Genomic DNA, 21,812 nt, shown 5'->3' with positions numbered 1-21,812 from the left:
AAACAATGTGTTGGAAATTCCAAATTGTTTGCATAATCAACTTATACACAGCACTGACACACACACTTACCCCATCAGACATCCCACCAGGGGTCTTTTCACAGTCCCCAGGTCCAGAACGAATTCAAGGAAACGTACGGTATTTTACCGTCATGAATGCATGGAACTCTCTCATCTTATATAAGTGAACAACAAACCTGGTTTCTAAACGGCACAACTGTAACGGCTTTCTTTATGTGAAGGAGAGTCGGACCAAAATGTGGCTCCCGCCTGTGCGGCTCTGCTGCAGGAGTCTCCCGCCTGTCCGGCGCTGCTGTCGGAGTCTCCCGCCTGTCCGGCGCTGCTGTCGGAGTCTCCCGCCTGTCCGGCGCTGCTGCAGGAGTCTCCCGCCTGTCCGGCGCTGCTGTCGGAGTCTCCCGCCTGTCCGGCGCTGCTGTCGGAGTCTCCCGCCTGTCCGGCGAGGCTGTCGGAGTCTCCCGCCTGTCCGGCGAGGCTGTCGGAGTCTCCCGCCTGTCTGGCGCTGCTGTCGGAGTCTCCCGCCTGTCCGGCGAGGCTGTCGGAGTCTCCCGCCTGTCCGGCGCTGCTGCCGGAGTCTCCCGCCTGATTCGTGTTTCCTTTGTTTCATCAAACATGAATCTCAACAGCCACGCCGCATTTTGGTCCGACTCTCCTTCACATAACGAAAACCGTTACAACAACGCTTCTCCCCCATGTGACCTACTTGTTGTGTGTACGTACTAACTAGGGCTGTTGCGGTTATGATATTTGATCAGACTGTTATTGTCATGAAAAAGACTGCCGGTTTCATGGTAACTGACCATTCGTTTACATGTAGCATCTCCAGATCTCCACACATACAATCCGCTGGGTGCTGACCTCCCCTTTTTTTACCCATTTTTCATGATATCCAATTGGTAGTTACAGTCTTCTCTCATCGCTGCAACTCCCGTACGGGAGAGGTGAAGGTCGAGAGCCTTGCGTCCTCTGAAACACAATCCAACACAAGCACTGCTTCTTGACACAATGCCCACTGAACCCGGAAACCAGTCGCACCAATATGTCGGAGGAAACACTGTACACCTGGCGACAGTGTCAGCATGCACTGCGCCTGGCCCAACACATGATGGGACAAAGACATCCCTGCTGGCCAAACCCTCCCCTAACCCGGACAACGCTGCGCAATTGTGCGCCGCCCCATGGGTCTCCGGGTGCGACAGAGCCTGGACTCGAACCCAGAATCTCTAGTGGCACAGCTAGCACTGCGATGTAGTGTCTTAGACCACTGCGCCACTCGGGAGGCCAGGGGCTGACCTTTTGGAACATCTACAATTAAAAAAGTAAAATAAATACATTTAAAATATACCATCACAATAAATCCATTATTTATTTTAGGCAGGTCTAAAGAAACATTATGATATGAAGAAAATATTTTTCAGAAGAACAGAATATGAGTTGCTACTGTGTGTTACCCGACTATGTGCCATGACATTGGCTATAGGATTATTAATTTATCAGAGAAGACATGCTTATAAGTGCCATTATTTTATATTATATTATTTTATAGTAAGAATAATATTATAGAAAGTATACTTTTCCCTTTCTGAAGCGAGTGCTCATATGAGGTGGCTTTGTTGAGCATAAACGTGATCATTTGTAACAAGTTCTCTATGCTAGTTTGAGTTATTTGGCAACTTTAGTTATGAATGATACGAACCTTAGATTGTCTTAGAAATCAAAACAAATATGGCCGCATGATGTGACTATAGGCTATTGATGATTTGAGAAAGTTACAAAAGAAATGTGTGCTCTGTTCCTTGCCTCAGGCTACACATGCTGTTCTCTCATCAAGTGATCATATTTTCACCCATCAGACTATTCTCAATATAATCTGGTCTTTAATAATATGCTACATTTGTTTCAATTTACAATGGTCCATTATCAAATGGGCAGGAACAGTGGCAAGGGGAAAAATACATGACATCCGTATGCACTGGAATAGCGAATGGAGGCTGCTTTCCCTCACTTTGTTTTTCCAAATGATGCTAGGTAGGCTACTCCGGTTTTATAGCGGAGCATGTGCTTAATATGAGCAGCTGAGAAATACATATAGTAGCAGCTGGGATCCTCCTCTTTTAGTAGCAACCATCAAAACTCTGCTTTCACACTTATAAGCCAAGAAATGTCTGGGTTTATAACAACTCTTATTTCAGCCCACGCATCAACCACTGTTTGAGGAGCATGCAGGCTCTCGCTATACCCCGTGCTCTCCAACCCTGTTCCTGCTGCTACCCAGTGCTCTGTATACCACGGGCTCTCCAACCCTGTTCCTGCTGCTACCCAGTGCTCTGTATACCACGGGCTCTCCAACCCTGTTCCTGCTGCTACCCAGTGCTCTGTATACCATGGGCTCTCCAACCCTGTTCCTGCTGCTACCCAGTGCTCTGTATACCATGGGCTCTCCAACCCTGTTCCTGCTGCTACCCAGTGCTCTCGCTATACCACGGGCTCTCCAACCCTGTTCCTGCTGCTATCCAGTGCTCTGTATACCATGGGCTCTCCAACCCTGTTTCTGCTGCTACCCAGTGCTCTGTATACCATGGGCTCTCCAACCCTGTTCCTGCTGTTAGCCAGTGCTCTGTATACCACGGGCTCTCCAACCCTGTTCCTGCTGCTACCCAGTGCTCTGTATACCACGGGCTCTCCAACCCTGTTCCTGCTGCTACCCAGTGCTCTGTATACCATGGGCTCTCCAACCCTGGTCCTGCTGCTACCCAGTGCTCTGTATACCATGGGCTCTCCAACCCTGTTCCTGCTGCTACCCAGTGCTCTGTATACCATGGGCTCTCTAACCCTGTTCCTGCTGTTACCCAGTGCTCTGTATACCATGGGCTCTCCAACCCTGTTCCTGCCGCTACCCAGTGCTCTCGCTATACCACGGGCTCTCCAACCCTGTTCCTGCTGCTACCCAGTGCTCTGTATACCATGGGCTCTCCAACCCTGTTTCTGCTGCTACCCAGTGCTCTGTATACCATGGGCTCTCCAACCCTGTTCCTGCTGTTACCCAGTGCTCTGTATACCATGGGCTCTCCAACCCTGTTCCTGCTGCTACCCAGTGCTCTCGCTATACCACGGGCTCTCCAACCCTGTTCCTGCTGCTACCCAGTGCTCTGTATACCACGGGCTCTCCAACCCTGTTCCTGCTGCTACCCAGTGCTCTGTATACCATGGGCTCTCCAACCCTGTTCCTGCTGCTACCCAGTGCTCTGTATACCATGGGCTCTCCAACCCTGTTCCTTCTGCTACCCAGTGCTCTGTATACCATGGGCTCTCCAACCCTGTTCCTGCTGCTACCCAGTGCTCTGTATACCATGGGCTCTCCAACACTGTTCCTGCTGTTACCCAGTGCTCTGTATACCATGGGCTCTCCAACCCTGTTCCTGCTGCTACCCAGTGCTCTGTATACCATGGGCTCTCCAACCATGTTCCTGCTGCTACCCAGTTCTCTGTATACCATGGGCTCTCCAACCCTGTTCCTGCAGCTACCCAGTGCTCTGTATACCATGGGCTCTCCAACCCTGTTCCTGCAGCTACCCAGTGCTCTGTATACCATGGGCTCTCCAACCCTGTTCCTGCTGCTACCCAGTGCTCTGTATAACATGGGATCTCCAACCCTGTTCCTGCTGTTCCCCAGTGCTCTGTATACCATGGGCTCACCAACCCTGTTCCTGCAGATACCCAGTGCTTAATTAGGCAAACCAATTGGAATCTGATCGAGAACATCGATAGTAACATGTTTTCACAACAAAACATATTTCATTAAACTGTTGACAGCCCCTCTCTCTTTGCAACTGAGAAAGGAATGAGGGAGAAAGGAGGAGATGGAAATGCACGGTGGTGAGATATTCTGTAGCTAAAGTTAATATCTCAGCCTATTAATTATGAACATATAAAAAATGCCCTATTACTAGGCTATGTAAAAGTCAAATACAAATTCACTATACATGTAGGCTAACTGTAGGCCACCCTGCACAGTCAATGAACCAACAGCATCGCCAAGGCCTATTTGTTCTCCTCTCTCTCTCGGAGGAGCTGAGCCCTAGGACCATGCCTCAGGACTACCTGGCCTCAGGACTACCTGGCCTGATGACTACTTGCTGTCCCCAGTCCACCTGGCCATGCTGCTGCTCCAGTTTCAACTGTTCTGCCTGCGGCTATGGAACCCTGAACTGTTCACTGGACGTGCTACCTATCTTCAACTATCTAGAGACAGCAGGAGCGGTAGAGATACTCTGAATGATCGGCTATGAAAAGCCAACTGACATTTACTCCTGAGGTGCTGACCTGTTGCACCCTTGACAACCACTGTGATTATTATTATTTGACCCTGCTGGTCATCTATGAACATGAGAACATCTTGGCCATGTTCTGTTACAATCTCCACCCGGCACAGCCAGAAGAAGACTGGCCACCCCTCATAGCCTGGTTCCTCTCTAGGTTTCTTCCTAGGTTCTGGCCTTTTTTTCCTAGCCACTGTGCTTCTACACCTGCATTCCTTGCTGTTTGGGGTTTTAGGCTGGGTTTCTGTACAGCACTTTGTGACGTCAGCTGATGTAAGAAGGGCTTTATAAATACATTTGATTGATTGATTGACCCAGTCAGAGTCCTGACCTCAACCCGAGTGAGATGCTGAGGCATGACTTCAAGAGTGTGGTTCACACCAGACATCCCAAGAATATTGCTGAACTGAAACAGTTTTTCAAAGAAGAATGGTCCAAAATTCCTCCTGACCGTTGTGCAGGTCTGATCCACAACTACAGAAAAGGTTTGGTTGAGGTTATTGCTGCCAAAGGAGGGTCAAACAGTTATTACATCCAAGGGTTCACAAACTTTTAACACCCTGCACTGTGAATGTTTACAAGGCGTGTTAAATAAAGACATGATAATGTATAATTGTTTGTGTGTTATTAGTTTAAGCAGACTGTGTTTGTCTATTGTTGTCTACTGATGAAGATCAGATCAAATTGTATGACCAATTTATGCAGAAGTCCAGGGAATTCCAAAGGGTTCACATACTTTTTCTTTCCACTGTAACTGACAGATACACACACACACACACACACACACACACTATAGGTCTGGGATACCTGAGGGATATCCCTACACAGCTCCATGTTGATGACTGGTCTGGGATACCTGAGGGATATCCCTACACAGCTCCATGTTGATGACTGGTCTGGGATACCTGAGGGATATTCCTACACAGCTCCATGTTGATGACTGGTCTGGGATACCTGAGGGATATCCCTACACAGCTCCATGTTGATGACTGGTCTGGGATACCTGAGGGATATCCCTACACAGCTCCATGTTGATGACTGGTCTGGGATACCTGAGGGATATTCCTACACAGCTCCATGTTGATGACTGGTCTGGGATACCTGAGGGATATCCCTACACAGCTCCATGTTGATGACTGGTCTGGGATACCTGAGGGATATCCCTACACAGCTCCATGTTGATGACTGGTCTGGGATACCTGAGGGATATCCCTACACAGCTCCATGTTGATGACTGGTCTGGGATACCTGAGGGATATTCCTACACAGCTCCATGTTGCAGAATGCAAATGCGGAGCGACCAACAGACGACAACGCTCCTGAATTATTTCACTCTATCTTGCCAGATAATCTGATTCCTCTAGTTTGGTTCGCCTCTCTCCCTGGCTGCAATACACGTCCCTCAATATAATGGTTCTCCCTCAAACAGCTCCTTGTGGCCCTGAGAGGAGCTAACAGAGACATCAGAGACCTGCTGGTGAAACAAACAGGTGGAAAATGGCCCCTCATTCCCTTTATAATGCACTCCTTTTGACCAGAGCCTTACAGGTTTTGCCACTGCTATGTCTGTAAGCATATCTACTGGTTTGAAACTATCTTAGCAATGCCTTGAACATGTTTCTTCTTATAGACACCTGTTTCAATTCCCAGGAGAGACCCTTGAAGAAGAAAAACCTTCCCGCTCCCATGGTTACACGGAGAACAAACAGGTACTCAAGGGCTCCATGAGTGGCCATGATCATTACCATGTGCCTACCAGGTCCAGAGGTGACACCATGGCACTGGGGGGCTGAAGAGGCTCTATTTGTCTCCAGTCAACCTGCTCTGCTGAACCTACACTCTTAGACAAAGGGCTGTTCTGGCTCCTCCCTGTTCAGTAACCCTTCATGGTTCTAGGTAGAATCCTTTCGCCCACTCCTAAAAATATAAACAATATCCACAAAGCATTTGAAGATAGCTTTTTCTCTAAGAGGAGAAGAGAGAAAAGGAGAGGAGGGAAGGGGAGAGGTTCTGAAGAATGATTTTTTCCCAGAGTACCATCTGTTTTACTATGCTACTCTAATGCCACTTCACCCGTCCCTTAGCTTCTCTTCTCCTCTTCCACCTCCTCCTCCTTCTTCTCCTCCTCCTCTTCTTCCTTCTCTGTTGAGGAAACTATGGCAACACCAATATCTTAACCCCCGGCTGTTAAAATGAAGCACAGGTCTTTTAAGTGAGAACATGTTATTCCATTCCTGTCTTATTACTCTGCTTTTAAAATACTTCTATCTTGTTCAAACCCTTGTTCCTGTAATGCAGTGTGAGGTGTGTGTGTGTGTGTGTTTTTTTATGCATGTGTATGAGTTTTTGTGAGTGTGTGTGGAGGTGCTTGTACCAGATAGCAATCGTACATGGTGTGATAATTATTACATAAACCCGCCTGTCCAACATCACTACTCTGGACGGCTCTGATTTAGAATACGTGGACAACTACAAATACTTAGGTGTCTGGTTAGACTGTAAACTCTCCTTCCAGACCCATATCAAATATCTTCAATCCAAAGTTAAATCTAGAATTGGCTTCCTATTTCGCAACAAAGCATCCTTCACTCATGCTGCCAAACATACTGTATGTGGTGCCATCTCCAGTCATATCATCCTATCTGTGTGATACTGTATGTGGTGCCATCTCCAGTCATATCATCCTATCTGTGTGATACTGTATGTGGTGCCATCTCCAGTCATATCATCCTATCTATGTGATACTGTATGTGGTGCCATCTCCAGTCATATCATCCTATCTGTGTGATACTGCCATCTCCAGTCATATCATCCTATCTATGTGATACTGTATGTGGTGCCATCTCCAGTCATATCATCCTATCTGTGTGATACTGTATGTGGTGCCATCTCCAGTCATATCATCCTATCTGATGTGATACTGTATGTGGTGCCATCTCCAGTCATATCATCCTACCTCTGATGTGATACTGTATGTGGTGCCATCTCCAGTCATATCATCCATCTGATGTGATACTGTGTGATACATCCTACCTCTGTGTGATACTGTGTGTGCCATCTCCAGTCATATCATCTCCATGTGATACTGTATATGCCATCTCCAGTCATATCATCCTATCTGATGTGATACTGTATGTGGTGCCATCTCCAGTCATATCATCCTATCTGTGTGATACTGTATGTGGTGCCATCTCCAGTCATATCATCCTATCTGTGTGATACTGTATGTGGTGCCATCTCCAGTCATATCATCCTATCTATGTGATACTGTATGTGGTGCCATCTCCAGTATACTGTGTGTGCCATCTCCAGTCATATCATCCTATCTGTGTGATATCTCCAGTCATATCATCCTATCTGTGTGATACTGTATGGTGCCATCTCCAGTCATATCATCCTACCTCTGATGTGATACTGTATGTGGTGCCATCTCCAGTCATATCATCCTACCTCTGTGTGATACTGTATGTGGTGCCATCTCCAGTCATATCATCCTATATCATCCTCTGTGTGATACTGTATGTGGTGCCATCTCCAGTCATATCATCCTACCTCTGTGTGATACTGTGTGATCTCCAGTCATATCATCCTATCTCTGTGTGATACTGTATGTGCCATCTCCAGTCATATCATCCTATCTGTGTGATACTGTATGTGGTGCCATCTCCAGTCATATCATCCTACCTCTGTGTGATACTGTATGTGGTGCCATCTCCAGTCATATCATCCTACCTCTGTGTGATACTGTATGTGGTGCCATCTCCAGTCATATCATCCTATCTGATGTGATACTGATCTCCAGTCATATCATCCTACCTCTGTGTGATATCTCCAGTCATGTCATCCTACCTCTGATGTGATACTGTATGCCATCTCCAGTCATATCATCCTACCTCTGATGTGATACTGTATGTGGTGCCATGTCATATCATCCTACCTCTGATGTGATACTGTATGTGGTGCCATCTCCAGTCATATCATCCTATCTGTGTGATACTGTATGTGGTGCCATCTCCAGTCATATCCTCTCTCAGTCATATCATCCTACCTCTGTGTGATACTGTATGTGGTGCCATCTCCAGTCATATCATCCTACCTCTGTGTGATACTGTATGTGGTGCCATCTCCATCATATCATCCTCTGTGTGATACTGTATGTGGTGCCATCTCCAGTCATATCATCCTATGTGGTGCCATCTCCAGTCATGTGATACTGTATGTGGTGCCATCTCCAGTCATATCATCCTACCTCTGTGTGATACTGTATGTGGTGCCATCTCCAGTCATATCATCCTATCTGTGTGATACTGTATGTGATACATCCTATCTGTGTGATACTGTATGTGTGCCATCTCCAGTCATATCATCCTCCAGTCATATCATCTATGTGATACTGTATGTGGTGCCATCTCCAGTCATATCATCCTATCTGTGTGATACTGTATGTGGTGCCATCTCCAGTCATATCATCCTATCTGTGATACTGTATGTGGTGCCATCTCCAGTCATATCATCCTACCTCTGTGTGATACTGTATGTGGTGCCATCTCCAGTCATATCATCCTATCTGTGTGATACTGTATGTGGTGCCATCTCCAGTCATATCATCCTACCTCTGATGTGATACTGTATGTGGTGCCATCTCCAGTCATATCATCCTATCTGTGTGATACTGTATGTGGTGCCATCTCCAGTCATATCATCCTACCTCTGATGTGATACTGTATGTGGTGCCATCTCCAGTCATATCATCCTACCTCTGTGTGATACTGTATGTGGTGCCATCTCCAGTCATATCATCCTATCTGTGTGATACTGTATGTGATGCCATCTCCAGTCATATCATCCTACCTCTGATGTGATACTGTATGTGATGCCATCTCCAGTCATATCATCCTATCTGTGTGATACTGTATGTGGTGCCATCTCCAGTCATATCATCCTACCTCTGATGTGATACTGTATGTGGTGCCATCTCCAGTCATATCATCCTACCTCTGTGTGATACTGTATGTGGTGCCATCTCCAGTCATATCATCCTACCTCTGATGTGATACTGTATGTGGTGCCATCTCCAGTCATATCATCCTACCTCTGTGTGATACTGTATGTGGTGCCATCTCCAGTCATATCATCCTATCTGTGTGATACTGTATGTGGTGCCATCTCCAGTCATGTGTGATACTGTATGTGGTGCCATCTCCAGTCATATCATCCTATCTCCTCTGTGTGATACTGTATGTGGTGCCATCTCCAGTCATATCATCCTATCTGTGTGATACTGTATGTGGTGCCATCTCCAGTGTGATACTGTATGTGGTGCCATCTCCAGTCATATCATCCTACCTCTGTGTGATACTGTATGTGTGTGCCATCTCCAGTCATATCATCCTACCTCTGTGTGATACTGTATCTGTGTGATACTGTGCCATCTCCAGTCATATCATCCTATCTGTGTGATACTGTATGTGGTGCCATCTCCAGTCATATCATCCTATCTGTGTGATACTGTATGTGGTGCCATCTCCAGTCATATCATCCTACCTCTGATGTGATACTGTATGTGATACTCCTATCTGTGTGATACTGTGGTGCCATCTCCAGTCCATCTCCAGTGATATCATCTCTCATATCATCCTATCTGTGTGATACTGTATGTGGTGCCATCTCCAGTCATATCATCCTACCTCTGTGTGATACTGTATGTGGTGCCATCTCCAGTCATATCATCCTATCTGTGTGATACTGTATGTGGTGCCATCTCCAGTCATATCATCCTACCTCTGATGTGATACTGTATGTGGTGCCATCTCCAGTCATATCATCCTATCTGTGTGATACTGTATGTGCCATGCCATCTCCAGTGATACATGTGGTGCCATCTCCAGTCATATCATCCTACCTCTGATGTGATACTGTATGTGGTGCCATCTCCAGTCATATCATCCTACCTCTGTGTGATACTGTATGTGGTGCCATCTCCAGTCATATCATCCTACCTCTGTGTGATACATGTGGTGCCATCTCCAGTCATATCATCCTATCTGTGTGATACTGTATGTGGTGCCATCTCCAGTCATATCATCCTATCTGTGTGATACTCTGTCATGTGATACTGTATGTGGTGCCATCTCCAGTCATATCATCCTATCTGATGTGATACTGTATGTGGTGCCATCTCCAGTCATATCATCCTACCTCTGATGTGATACTGTATGTGGTGCCATCTCCAGTCATATCATCCTATCTGTGTGATACTGTATGTGGTGCCATCTCCAGTCATATCATCCTATCTGTCATGTGATACTGTATGTGGTGCCATCTCTAGTCATATCATCCTATCTGGTGATACATCTCCAGTCATATCATCCTACCTCTGATGTGATACTGTATGTGGTGCCATCTCCAGTCATATCATCCTACCTCTGATGTGATACTGTATGTGGTGCCATCTCCAGTCATATCATCCTACCATCTCCAGTCATATCATCCTATCTGATGTGATACTGTATGTGGTGCCATCTCCAGTCATGATGTGATACTGTACGTGGTGCCATCTCCAGTCATATCATCCTACCTCTGATGTGATACTGTATGTGGTGCCATCTCCAGGTGCCATCTCCAGTCATATCATCCTATGTGATACTGTATGTGGTGCCATCTGTGTGATACTGTATGTGGTGCCATCTCCAGTCATATCATCCTACCTCTGATGTGATACTGTATGTGGTGCCATCTCCAGTCATATCATCCTATCCAGTCATATCATCATATCATCATATCTATCTGATGTGATACTGTATGTGGTGCCATCTCCAGTCATATCATCCTATCTGATGTGATACTGTATGTGGTGCCATCTCAGTCATATCATCCTACCTCTGATGTGATACTGTATGTGGTGCCATCTCTAGTCATATCATCCTACTGTGATACTGTATGTGGTGCCATCTCTAGTGTGATACTGTATGTGGTGCCATCTCCAGTCATATCATCCTACCTCTGATGTGATACTGTATGTGGTGCCATCTCCAGTCATATCATCCTACCTCTGTGTGATACTGTATGTGGTGCCATCTCCAGTCATATCATCCTACCTCTGATGTGATACTGTATCTGGTGCCATCTCCAGTCATATCATCCTACCTCTGATGTAGGCCCTTCAGGTTCACTCTTTGTGCCACGCACCTCGGCCGACGTACAACCACCAATTAAATATGTATAACGTTCGTACAAGTAATTAACCTAGAACATGACAAGGAGTGGTGTTGACTTTACAAACAGTTAATGTTAATCATGACTAATGTGCAGTGTGTGTGTGTGTGTGTGTAGGGGGGACCTAGACTCGTAGACTCTTTCCTCTGCTTCCTCTAGAGCTTTTTGTCTGACTCTGGCTGTATCCAATAACACGTGAGACCAGGACCCACATTCGCAAAGCATTAGTAGAAGTGCAGTTTGACATTTTATATGATAATGAATATGACTGCGTAGACCAGCGGTACCTGATCCTAGATCAGCACTAATACTCTGAAACGCTTTGTGAACACAGACCCTGGACAGGTCAACAACAATCACACAAACATAATTACTAGTAGCCAGCGACTCAGAAGAAGAATCCATCTTGTGGGATTGACTGACCACTAAAAAGGGTCATTTCCACAATCAAAAGGGCTGTGATTCATGACTGTGATTCCACTGCTATAGAGATCTATAATGACTTGCAGTCAATTCAAAGCAAGCGCCAAAAGAAGGCATGTTTACAGTGTCATCCCCTACACTGTATTTTTGTTGTTGCTGTATATTCAATCAACCATTAGCCCTTAGATCACCCTTTGGTTGGCTTTGAGAGCCGACCTTGAGGATATGGAGAAACTAGAAAAAAGTTCAAGAGAAAATCTATGACACACAAACACACACCTGATAAAGTGTGTGTGCGTGTCTGTGTGCGCCAGCCCTAACATTAATCCTACTTACTTAAACATGAACTGAGTCATACTTACTTAACTTACTTAAACACGAACGTAGTCACACTTAACTTAAACATAAACTTACTCATACTTACTCAAACATGAACTTGGGCTCCCGAGTGGCGTAGCCGTCTAAGATGTTGCATCTCAGTGTTAGAGGTGTCACTACAGACCCTGGCTCGATTCCAGGCTGTATCACAACCGGCTATGATTGGGAGTCCCATAGGGCGGTACACAATTGGGAATAATTAAACTTGGTTAAAGATACTCTAGTGTCTGTGGGTTATTTACTCTGAAAAATAAGAATCTAAAAAAGGTTAAATAAAATACAAATTTAAAACAGAGACTCTTTGCTGTATTCGTTGAGCTTCTATCTAGTCATGGTTTAAAAAGTTTTGCTTTATGTTCAAGGTTTCTTTTACAATCTATGGCTCAAGGACACTGTGGAGACAGTGATCTGAGCTATCTGATAGGCCAACGGTAGGTCTACAGTAAAGGTGCACTTTATATGATCTCTGAGCTGGCCGGGTAGGCGGAGTTCTACCTTAAGATATATGAAATGGTTCAAAATGCCTTCCTGGGGCTGCTGAATCAAGTGCACCTATACTCATATACCTATACTTCGTGGGCTATACTCAGCCTTGTCTCAGGGTAGTAAGTTGGTGGTTTGAAGTGGGGTGGGGTTATATCCTGCCTGGTTGGCACTGTCCAGGGGTATCGTCGGACGGGGCCACAGTGTCTCCTGACCCCTCCTGTTTCAGCCTCCAGTATTTATGCTGCAATAGTTTATGTGTCGGGGGGGCTAGGGTCGGTCTGTTATATCTGGAGTATTTTTCCTGTCTTATCTGGTGTCCTGTGTGATTTTAAATATGCTCCCTCTAATTCTCTTTCTCCCTCCCCTCCAGGAGGACCTGAGCCCTGGGACCATGCCTTAGGACTACCTGGCCTGATGACTCCTTGCTGTCCCCAGTCCACCTGGTCGTGCTGCTGCTCCAGTTTCAACTGTTCTGCCTGCGGCTATGGAACTCTGACCTGTTCACCGGATGTGCTGCCTTGTCCCGAACCTGCTGTTTTCGTCTCTCTCTCCCTATCGCACCTACTGTCTCTAACTCTGAATGCTTGGCTATGAAAAGCCAACTGACATTTACTCCTGAGGTGCTGACCTGTTACACCCTCTACAACCACTGTGATTATTATTTGACCCTGCTGGTCATCTATGAACATTTGAACATCTTGGCGCAGCCAGAAGAGGACTGGCAACTGCTCAGAGCCTGGTTCCTCTTTATGTTTCTTCCTAGGTTCCTGCCTTTCTAAGGAGTTTTTCCTGGAACCAACAGGAACCTGAACAGCTTCGACCTCCAAGCTATAAGACTGATAAATAGTTCATCAGATAGCTACATTGACCCTCTGCATTAACCCTTTTTGCCTCATCAGACACGCTGCTGCTACTGTTGACCATCATATCTACTTCAATGACCTTGTACCCCTGGACATCCACTCAGTACTGGTGCCCCTTGTATATTACCAAGTTATCACGACTCAGTACTGGTACCCCTTGTATATAGACACTTTATCATTACTCAGTACTGGTGCCTCTTGTATATAGACAAGTTATCATTACTCAGTACTGGTACCCCTTGTATATAACCAAGTTATCATTACTCATTACTGGTACCACTTGTATATAGACAAGTTATCATTACTCAGTACTGGTACCCCTTGTATATAACAAGTTATCATTACTCAGTACTGGTACCCCTTGTATATAGACAAGTTATCATTACTCAGTACTGGTACCCCTTGTATATAGACAAGTTATCATTACTGGTACCACTTGTATATAGACAAGTTATCATTACTCAGTACTAGTACCCCTTGTATATAGACAAGTTATCATTACTCAGTACTGGTGCCCCTTGTATATAACCAAGTTATCATTACTCAGTACTGGTACCCTTGTATATAACCAAGTTATCATTACTCAGCACTGGTGCCCCTTGTATATAGACAAGTTATCATTACTCAGTACTGGTACCCCTTGTATATAGACAAGTTATCATTACTCAGTACTGGTGCCCCTTGTATATAACCAAGTTATCATTACTCAGTACTGGTTTGTATCATTATCATTACTCAGTACTGGTACCCCTTGTATTTAACCTATAACCAAGTTATCATTACTCAGTACTGGTACCCCTTGTATATAACCAAGTTATCATTACTCAGTACTGGTACCCCTTGCAGACAGTATAGACAAGTTATCATTACTCAGTACTGGTGCCCTTTGTAGACAGTATAGACATGTTATCATGACTCAGTACTGGTTACCCCTTGCAGACAGTATAGACACGTTATCATTACTCAGTACTGGTACACCTTGCAGACAGTATAGACATGTTATCATGACTCAGTACTGGTACCCCTTGCAGACAGTATAGACACGTTATCATTACTCATTCTGTATCTATTATTACTTTTATTATTAAGTGTTTAACTTTTCTATTATTTCTCTCCTGTCTTTATCTATGTATTGTGGGGAAGGGCCTGTAAGTAAGTATTTCCCTGTTAGTCTACACCTGTTGTTTTAGGAAGTATGTAACAAATAAATTGTTTTATTTGATTAGATGTATCTACCACATATCAAACTTGCCTTATAAGCAGTTTGTTGCAGCACAGCTTGGAACAACTGCAAATCAAATCTGCAGGGGTGAATTGCAATTGCCCAGTGATTTGATAAGATCTGTTGTTCCTCATCATACATGCCACAGTGAATGAAAAACAGCCTCTGGTAGGGTGTTGCAGTCCCACCACCCCATCCACCCACCACCCCATCCACCCACCCACACACAGAAACACACACAGGAGGGAGAGTCTACTAGTCTAGTTAGAACCCAGAACTCTACAGGTCATTCCGTTCAGTTCTTTAGTTCTCAGAGCCATTGATCATTCTAACCACAAGCTGAGGACAATAAGGAACAAACGCCACTACAGAGTTGTTGCAATCCTCCATGTGGGCTAAGCAACCCTACAGGCACACACACACACACACACACACACACACACACACACACACACACACACACACACACACACACCCTGCAGGCCAAAACACTGAGCCAAATACTGTTCTCATGCAATGCAACTACTGTAGCCTACCTAGGTTACATTCTTATGCCTTTTATAACAGTGCAGGTGATTATTCAGAAGCTCGTAGAAAACAGAGAAACACAAAGCCAGTCCATCTTGTATCACCTACTATACGACAGGTCCCATTCTCAGAATCTGACTAAATGGATGGAATGTGAACATGTTCAGCTGACTGAAACAAAAACATATTTTGTTTCGTACATTTATAAACAATGAATTGTACATTCAAGTCCCATCTCATGACCTGAGAGACCTATACCAAGGTTGTCCGTGTATGTACTGAGTGTACAAAACATTATGAACACCTTCCTAATATTGAGTTTCACCCCCTTTTGTCCTCAGAACAACCTCAAATTGTCGGGCATGGACTCTACAAGGTGTCGAAAGCATTCCACAGGGATGCTGGCCCATATTGACTCCAATGCTTCCCACAGTTGTGTCAAATTGGCTGGTTGTCCTTTGGGTGGTGAACCATTCTTGATTCACACGGGAAACTGTGAAAAACACAGCAGCATTGCAGTTTTTGACACAAACCAGTGCGCCGGGCACCTACTACCATACCCCGTTCAAAGGCACTTAAATGTTTTGTCTTGCCCATTCACCCTCTGAATAGCACACATACACAATCCATGTCCCAATTGTCTCAAGGCTTCAAAATCATTATTTAACCTGTCTCCTGCTCTTCATCTACACGGATTGAAGTGGATTTGACATCAATACGGGATCATAGCTTTCACCTGGTCAGTCTACTGTATGTCATGGAAAGAGCAGTTGTTCCTAATGTTTTGTACACTCAGTGTATGTGTGCTGTGCTTGTGACAACTCACTGTTTTTATTTCATAAAATGTAATTGGGCATTATGGCATCACCACACAACCTGAAAGCAGGACACGCCAAGGTACTAGCCATCTGTAGTGTTATAATAGCTTACTGAGTCAGCATGTGTAGGAGATTGCTCCATCATATATTTTCTGGGTACTTCTAAACATTTAATTGGGCATTATGAACCATTACACCACCTGAAAGCAGGTTACATGAAGGCACTCTGTGTCTAATATTGTGTTGTGCAGCTCACCCTTTTACATTTTCTTCTAATTTCAAAAACATTTAATTGGGCATTTTGGCAGATCTACACAACCTAAAGGCCATTATTTTATCCAACATTGTTTTAGCTCACTGGAATACACAAAATATACTACTGGTATTGTTGTCTACTGTATTAGCTCACTGGTCTACACTACAGAAACTAATAGCTCACTGGAATACACCAAATATACTACTGGTATTGTTGTCTACTGTATTAGCTCACTGGTCTACACTACAGAAACTAATAGCTCACTGGAATACACCAAATATACTACTGGTATTGTTGTCTACTGTATTAGCTCACTGGTCTACACTACAGAAACTAATAGCTCACTGGAATACACCAAATATACTACTGGTATTGTTGTCTACTGTATTAGCTCACTGGTCTACACTACAGAAACTAATAGCTCACTGGTCTACACTACAGAAACTAATAGCTTACTGGTCTACACTACAGAAACTAATAGCTCACTGGTCTACACTACAGAAACTAATAGCTCACTGGTCTAACAAAAACTAATAGCTCATGGTCTCACTAAGAAACTAATAGCTCACTGGTCTACACTACAGAAACTAATAGCTCACTGGTCTACACTACAGAAACTAATAGCTCACTGGTCTACACTACAGAAACTAATAGCTCACTGGTCTACACTACAGAAACTAATAGCTCACTGGTCTACACTACAGAAACTAATAGCTCACTGGATTATTCCACATGAACTAATAGCTCACTGGAATACACCAAATATACTACTGGTATTGTTGTCTACTGTATTAGCTCACTGGTCTACACTACAGAAACTAATAGCTCACTGGAATACACCAAATATACTACTGGTATTGTTGTCTACTGTATTAGCTCACTGGTCTACACTACAGAAACTAATAGCTCACTGGTCTACACCAAATATACTACTGGTATTGTTGTCTACTGTATTAGCTCACTGGTCTACACTACAGAAACTAATAGCTCACTGGATTATTCCACATGAACTAATAGCTCACTGGTCTACACCACAAGAACAAATAGTATCTCAAAGGACTACACCACAGGAACAAATAGTATCTCAAAGGACTACACCACAGGAACAAATAGTATCTCAAAGGACTACACCACAGGAACAAATAGTATCTCAAAGGACTACACCACAGGAACAAATAGCTCACTGGACTACACCACAGGAACAAATAGTATCTCAAAGGACTCACTGGACTACACCACAGGAACTAATAGTATCTCAAAGGACTAACTCACTGGGACTACACCACAGGAACAAATAGTATCTCAAAGGACTACACCACAGGAACTAATAGAGTAACTCACTGGACTACACCACAGGAACTAAGAGTAACTCACTGGACTACACCACAGGAACTAACTAGTAACTCACTGGACTACACCACAGGAACTAAGAGTAACTCACTGGACTACACCACAGGAACTAAGAGTAACTCACTTGACTACACCACAGGAACTAAGAGTAACTCACTGGACTACACCACAGGAACTAATAGTAGCTCACTGGACTACACCACAGGAACTAAGAGTAACTCACTGGACTACACCACAGGAACTAATAGCTCACTGGTCTACACCACAGGAACTAATAGTAACTCACTGGACTACACCACAGGAACTAATAGTAACTCACTGGACTACACCACAGGAACTAATAGCTCACTGGTCTACTCAAAGCTCACTGACTACTGGACTACACCACAGGAACTAATAGAGGACTAACAAATAGTATCACTGGACTACACCACAGGAACAAATAGTATACTCAAAGGACTACACCACAGGAACTAAGAGTAACTCACTGGACTACACCACAGGAACAAATAGTATATCACTGGACTACACCACAGGAACTAATAGTAACTCACTGGACTACACCACAGGAACTAATAGCTCACTGGACTACACCACAGGAACTAAGAGTAACTCAATGGACTACACCACAGGAACTAAGAGTAACTCACTGGACTACACCACAGGAACTAAGAGTAACTCACTGGACTACACCACAGGAACTAAGAGTAACTCACTTGACTACACCACAGGAACTAAGAGTAACTCAATGGACTACACCACAGGAACTAAGAGTAACTCACTGGACTACACCACAGGAACTAAGATTAACTCACTGGACTACACCACAGGAACAAATAGCTCACTGGACTACACCACAGGAACTAATAGCTCACTGGACTACACCACAGGAACTAATAGTAGCTCACTGGACTACACCACAGGAACTAAATAGTCACTGGACTACACCACAGGAACAATAGCTCACTGGACTACACCACAGGAACTAATAGTAGCTCACTGGACTACACCACAGGAACTAATAGTAACTCACTGGACTACACCACAGGAACTAATAGTAGCTCACTGGACTACACCACAGGAACTAATAGTAACTCACTGGACTACACCACATGAACTAATAGCTCACTGGACTACACCACATGAACTAATAGTAACTCACTGGACTACACCACAGGAACTAATAGTAACTCACTGGACTACACCACAGGAACTAATAGTAACTCACTGGACTACACCACAGGAACTAATAGTAGTTCACTGGACTACACCACAGGAACTAATTGTAGGTCACTGGTCTACACCACAGGAACTAATAGTAGCTCACCGGGTTGGCATCTGCAGGCTGCTGTTCCATCAGAACGAGTCAGGCAGGTGGCATTGTGCAGGCAGGGATCGTGGGCGGGGTCACAGGGATCAAAGGGCATGTTGCATAAGGGCCCACTGAAGAAGGGGGGGCAGGTGCAGCTGAACTCCCCAGGTAGGGGTGACTCCTGACACTGAGCTCCGTTCAGACAGGGCCCAGAGTCACACTCATCCACATCCTCAGAGCAGTCCACACCTACCCAGCCCTGCGGGCATAGACACCTGGGGAGACAGGAGGCGTTAGGGTTGGTATTGATGTTATCTATACAAAGGTTGGAGATTGTTTCTTTAAAAATAAATGATATGCCTATGTGTTTATGATGTAACTAGCAACATAGCGGTAAGGGGGAACAGATAGGAAAGGAGAGCTCTGGTTGATCTTGATATTCACATATAATACAAAGGTTGGTGATGGTTTCTACAAAATAAATGATATGTGTTAATGATTTAACTAACAACATGTTATTTCCCTCCATGCTCTCTCTCACGTGGTGTCCAGTGTGAACTTAAGTTCTCTCTCCTCCCCTCCTCCTCTCTCTCATCCTCACATTCTCTCACTCCTCCCCCTCCTCCTCTCTCCCACTCTCCCTCCATCCTTACATTCTCTCTCTCTCTCTCCTCCCTCCTCCTCTCTCTCCCTCCATCCTCACATTCTCTCACTCCTCCCCCTCCTCCTCTCTCCCACTCTCCCTCCATCCTTACATTCTCTCTCTCTCCTCCTCCTCTCTCCCACTCTCCCTCCATCCTCACATTCTCTCTCCTCCCCCTATCTCCCTCCATCTTCAAATTCTCTCTCTCCATCCTTCCCCTCCTGCATCTCTTTCTCCATCTCCCCCTCCTCTCTCTCGCTCTCTCTCCTCTCTCTCACTCTCTCTCCATCCTCTCTCTGTCTCTCCATCCTCCCCCTCATCTCCCTCCATCCTCACATTCTCTCTCTCCCCTCCCCCTCCTCTCTCTCCTCTCTCTCGCTCTCTCCTCCCCTCATCTCTCTCTCCTCTCCCTCCATCCTCACATTCTCTCTCTCTCTCTTCCCCCTCCTCTCTCTCGCTCTCTTCTCCCCCTCATCTCTCTCTCCTCTCCCTCCATCCTCACATTCTCTCTCTCCTCCCCCCTCACTCTCTCTCGCTCTCTCCTCCCCCTTCACTCTCTCTCTCTCGCTCTCTCCTTCCCCTATCTCTCTCAGTCTCTCCATCCTCCCCCTCCATCTCTCTCTCTCCCCCAGTGTGAAGACACATTAGGTTGAGCAAATACAGCCGTTTTCCCACCAGATGACTCACAGATTCCCAGAAACCCTTCATGCTGCGAGCCATTGATTGATTCATTAGTTTGACCTGCCATCTGCAGTTCATTATTGCTGATGCTGTTAGCTAGGTGGAAAATATAATCACTATCTGGGCATTTTCTTCCTTTTCTCTCACACACTCATATTTTTCATATTTTCTTGGATAGAGAGATTGAGAGGAAAGATGGGAAATGACAGTGGGCTGGATTCAAGAGCTGGAGGCAGGGGACATAACAGCTAGACAACCCCAGGCTATCTGAGCAAGGCTTCCGTGCATTTATTGTGTGACTGTGTAGACTGATGCAATGACAATGACAATGTCTGATTGACACTATAGGGTGGACCCACACTGTACTCTCTGATTAAAACTATAGGGTGGACCCACACTGTACTGTCTGATTAACACTATAGGGTGGACCCACACTGTACAGTCTGATTAACACTATAGGGTGGACCCACACTGTACTCTCTGATTAACACTATAGGGTGGACCCACACTGTACTCTCTGATTAACACTATAGGGTGGACCCACACTGTACAGTCTGATTAACACTATAGGGTGGACCCACACTGTACTGTCTGATTAACACTATAGGGTGGACCCACACTGTACTGTCTGATTAAAACTATAGGGTGGACCCACACTGTACAGTCTGATTAACACTATAGGGTGGACCCACACTGTACTGTCTGATTAACACTATAGGGTGGACCCACACTGTACTCTCTGATTAACACTATAGGGTGGACCCACACTGTACTGTCTGATTAACACTATAGGGTGGACCCACACTGTACTGTCTGATTAAAACTATAGGGTGGACCCACACTGTACTGTCTGATTAAAACTATAGGGTGGACCCACACTGTACTCTCTGATTAACACTATAGGGTGGACCCACACTGTACTGTCTGATTAACACTATAGGGTGGACCCACACTGTACTCTCTGATTAACACTATAGGGTGGACCCACACTGTACTGTCTGATTAACACTATAGGGTGGACCCACACTGTACTCTCTGATTAACACTATAGGGTGGACCCACACTGTACTCTCTGATTAACACTATAGGGTGGACCCACACTGTACTGTCTGATTAACACTATAGGGTGGACCCACACTGTACAGTCTGATTAACACTATAGGGTGGACCCACACTGTACAGTCTGATTAACACTATAGGGTGGACCCACACTGTACAGTCTGTCCTATATCTGAATCAGACACAAGGGTGGACCCACACTGTACAGTCTGATTAACACTATAGGTACCTACCTGTACAG

The 21,812-nt window shown here is 45.1% G+C and overlaps 1 protein-coding gene across 1 annotated transcript in view; it reads right to left on the bottom strand.

The window, feature by feature from the left end:
- Positions 1-21,812, bottom strand: part of eys (eyes shut homolog) — a 275,926-nt gene that overhangs the window by 92,681 nt on the left and 161,433 nt on the right. The window contains exon 23 of the mRNA XM_064936327.1: positions 19,204-19,463. Within this exon, the coding sequence (XP_064792399.1) occupies positions 19,204-19,463 (260 nt within the window). The remainder of the gene's footprint in view (positions 1-19,203; positions 19,464-21,812) is intronic.

Source organism: Oncorhynchus masou, chromosome 24 (genome assembly GCF_036934945.1).
Source record: "Oncorhynchus masou masou isolate Uvic2021 chromosome 24, UVic_Omas_1.1, whole genome shotgun sequence".
NCBI lineage: Eukaryota > Metazoa > Chordata > Actinopteri > Salmoniformes > Salmonidae > Oncorhynchus > Oncorhynchus masou.
Note: the sequence above shows the minus strand (reverse complement) of the source record. Positions and strands in the feature narration are given on the sequence as shown.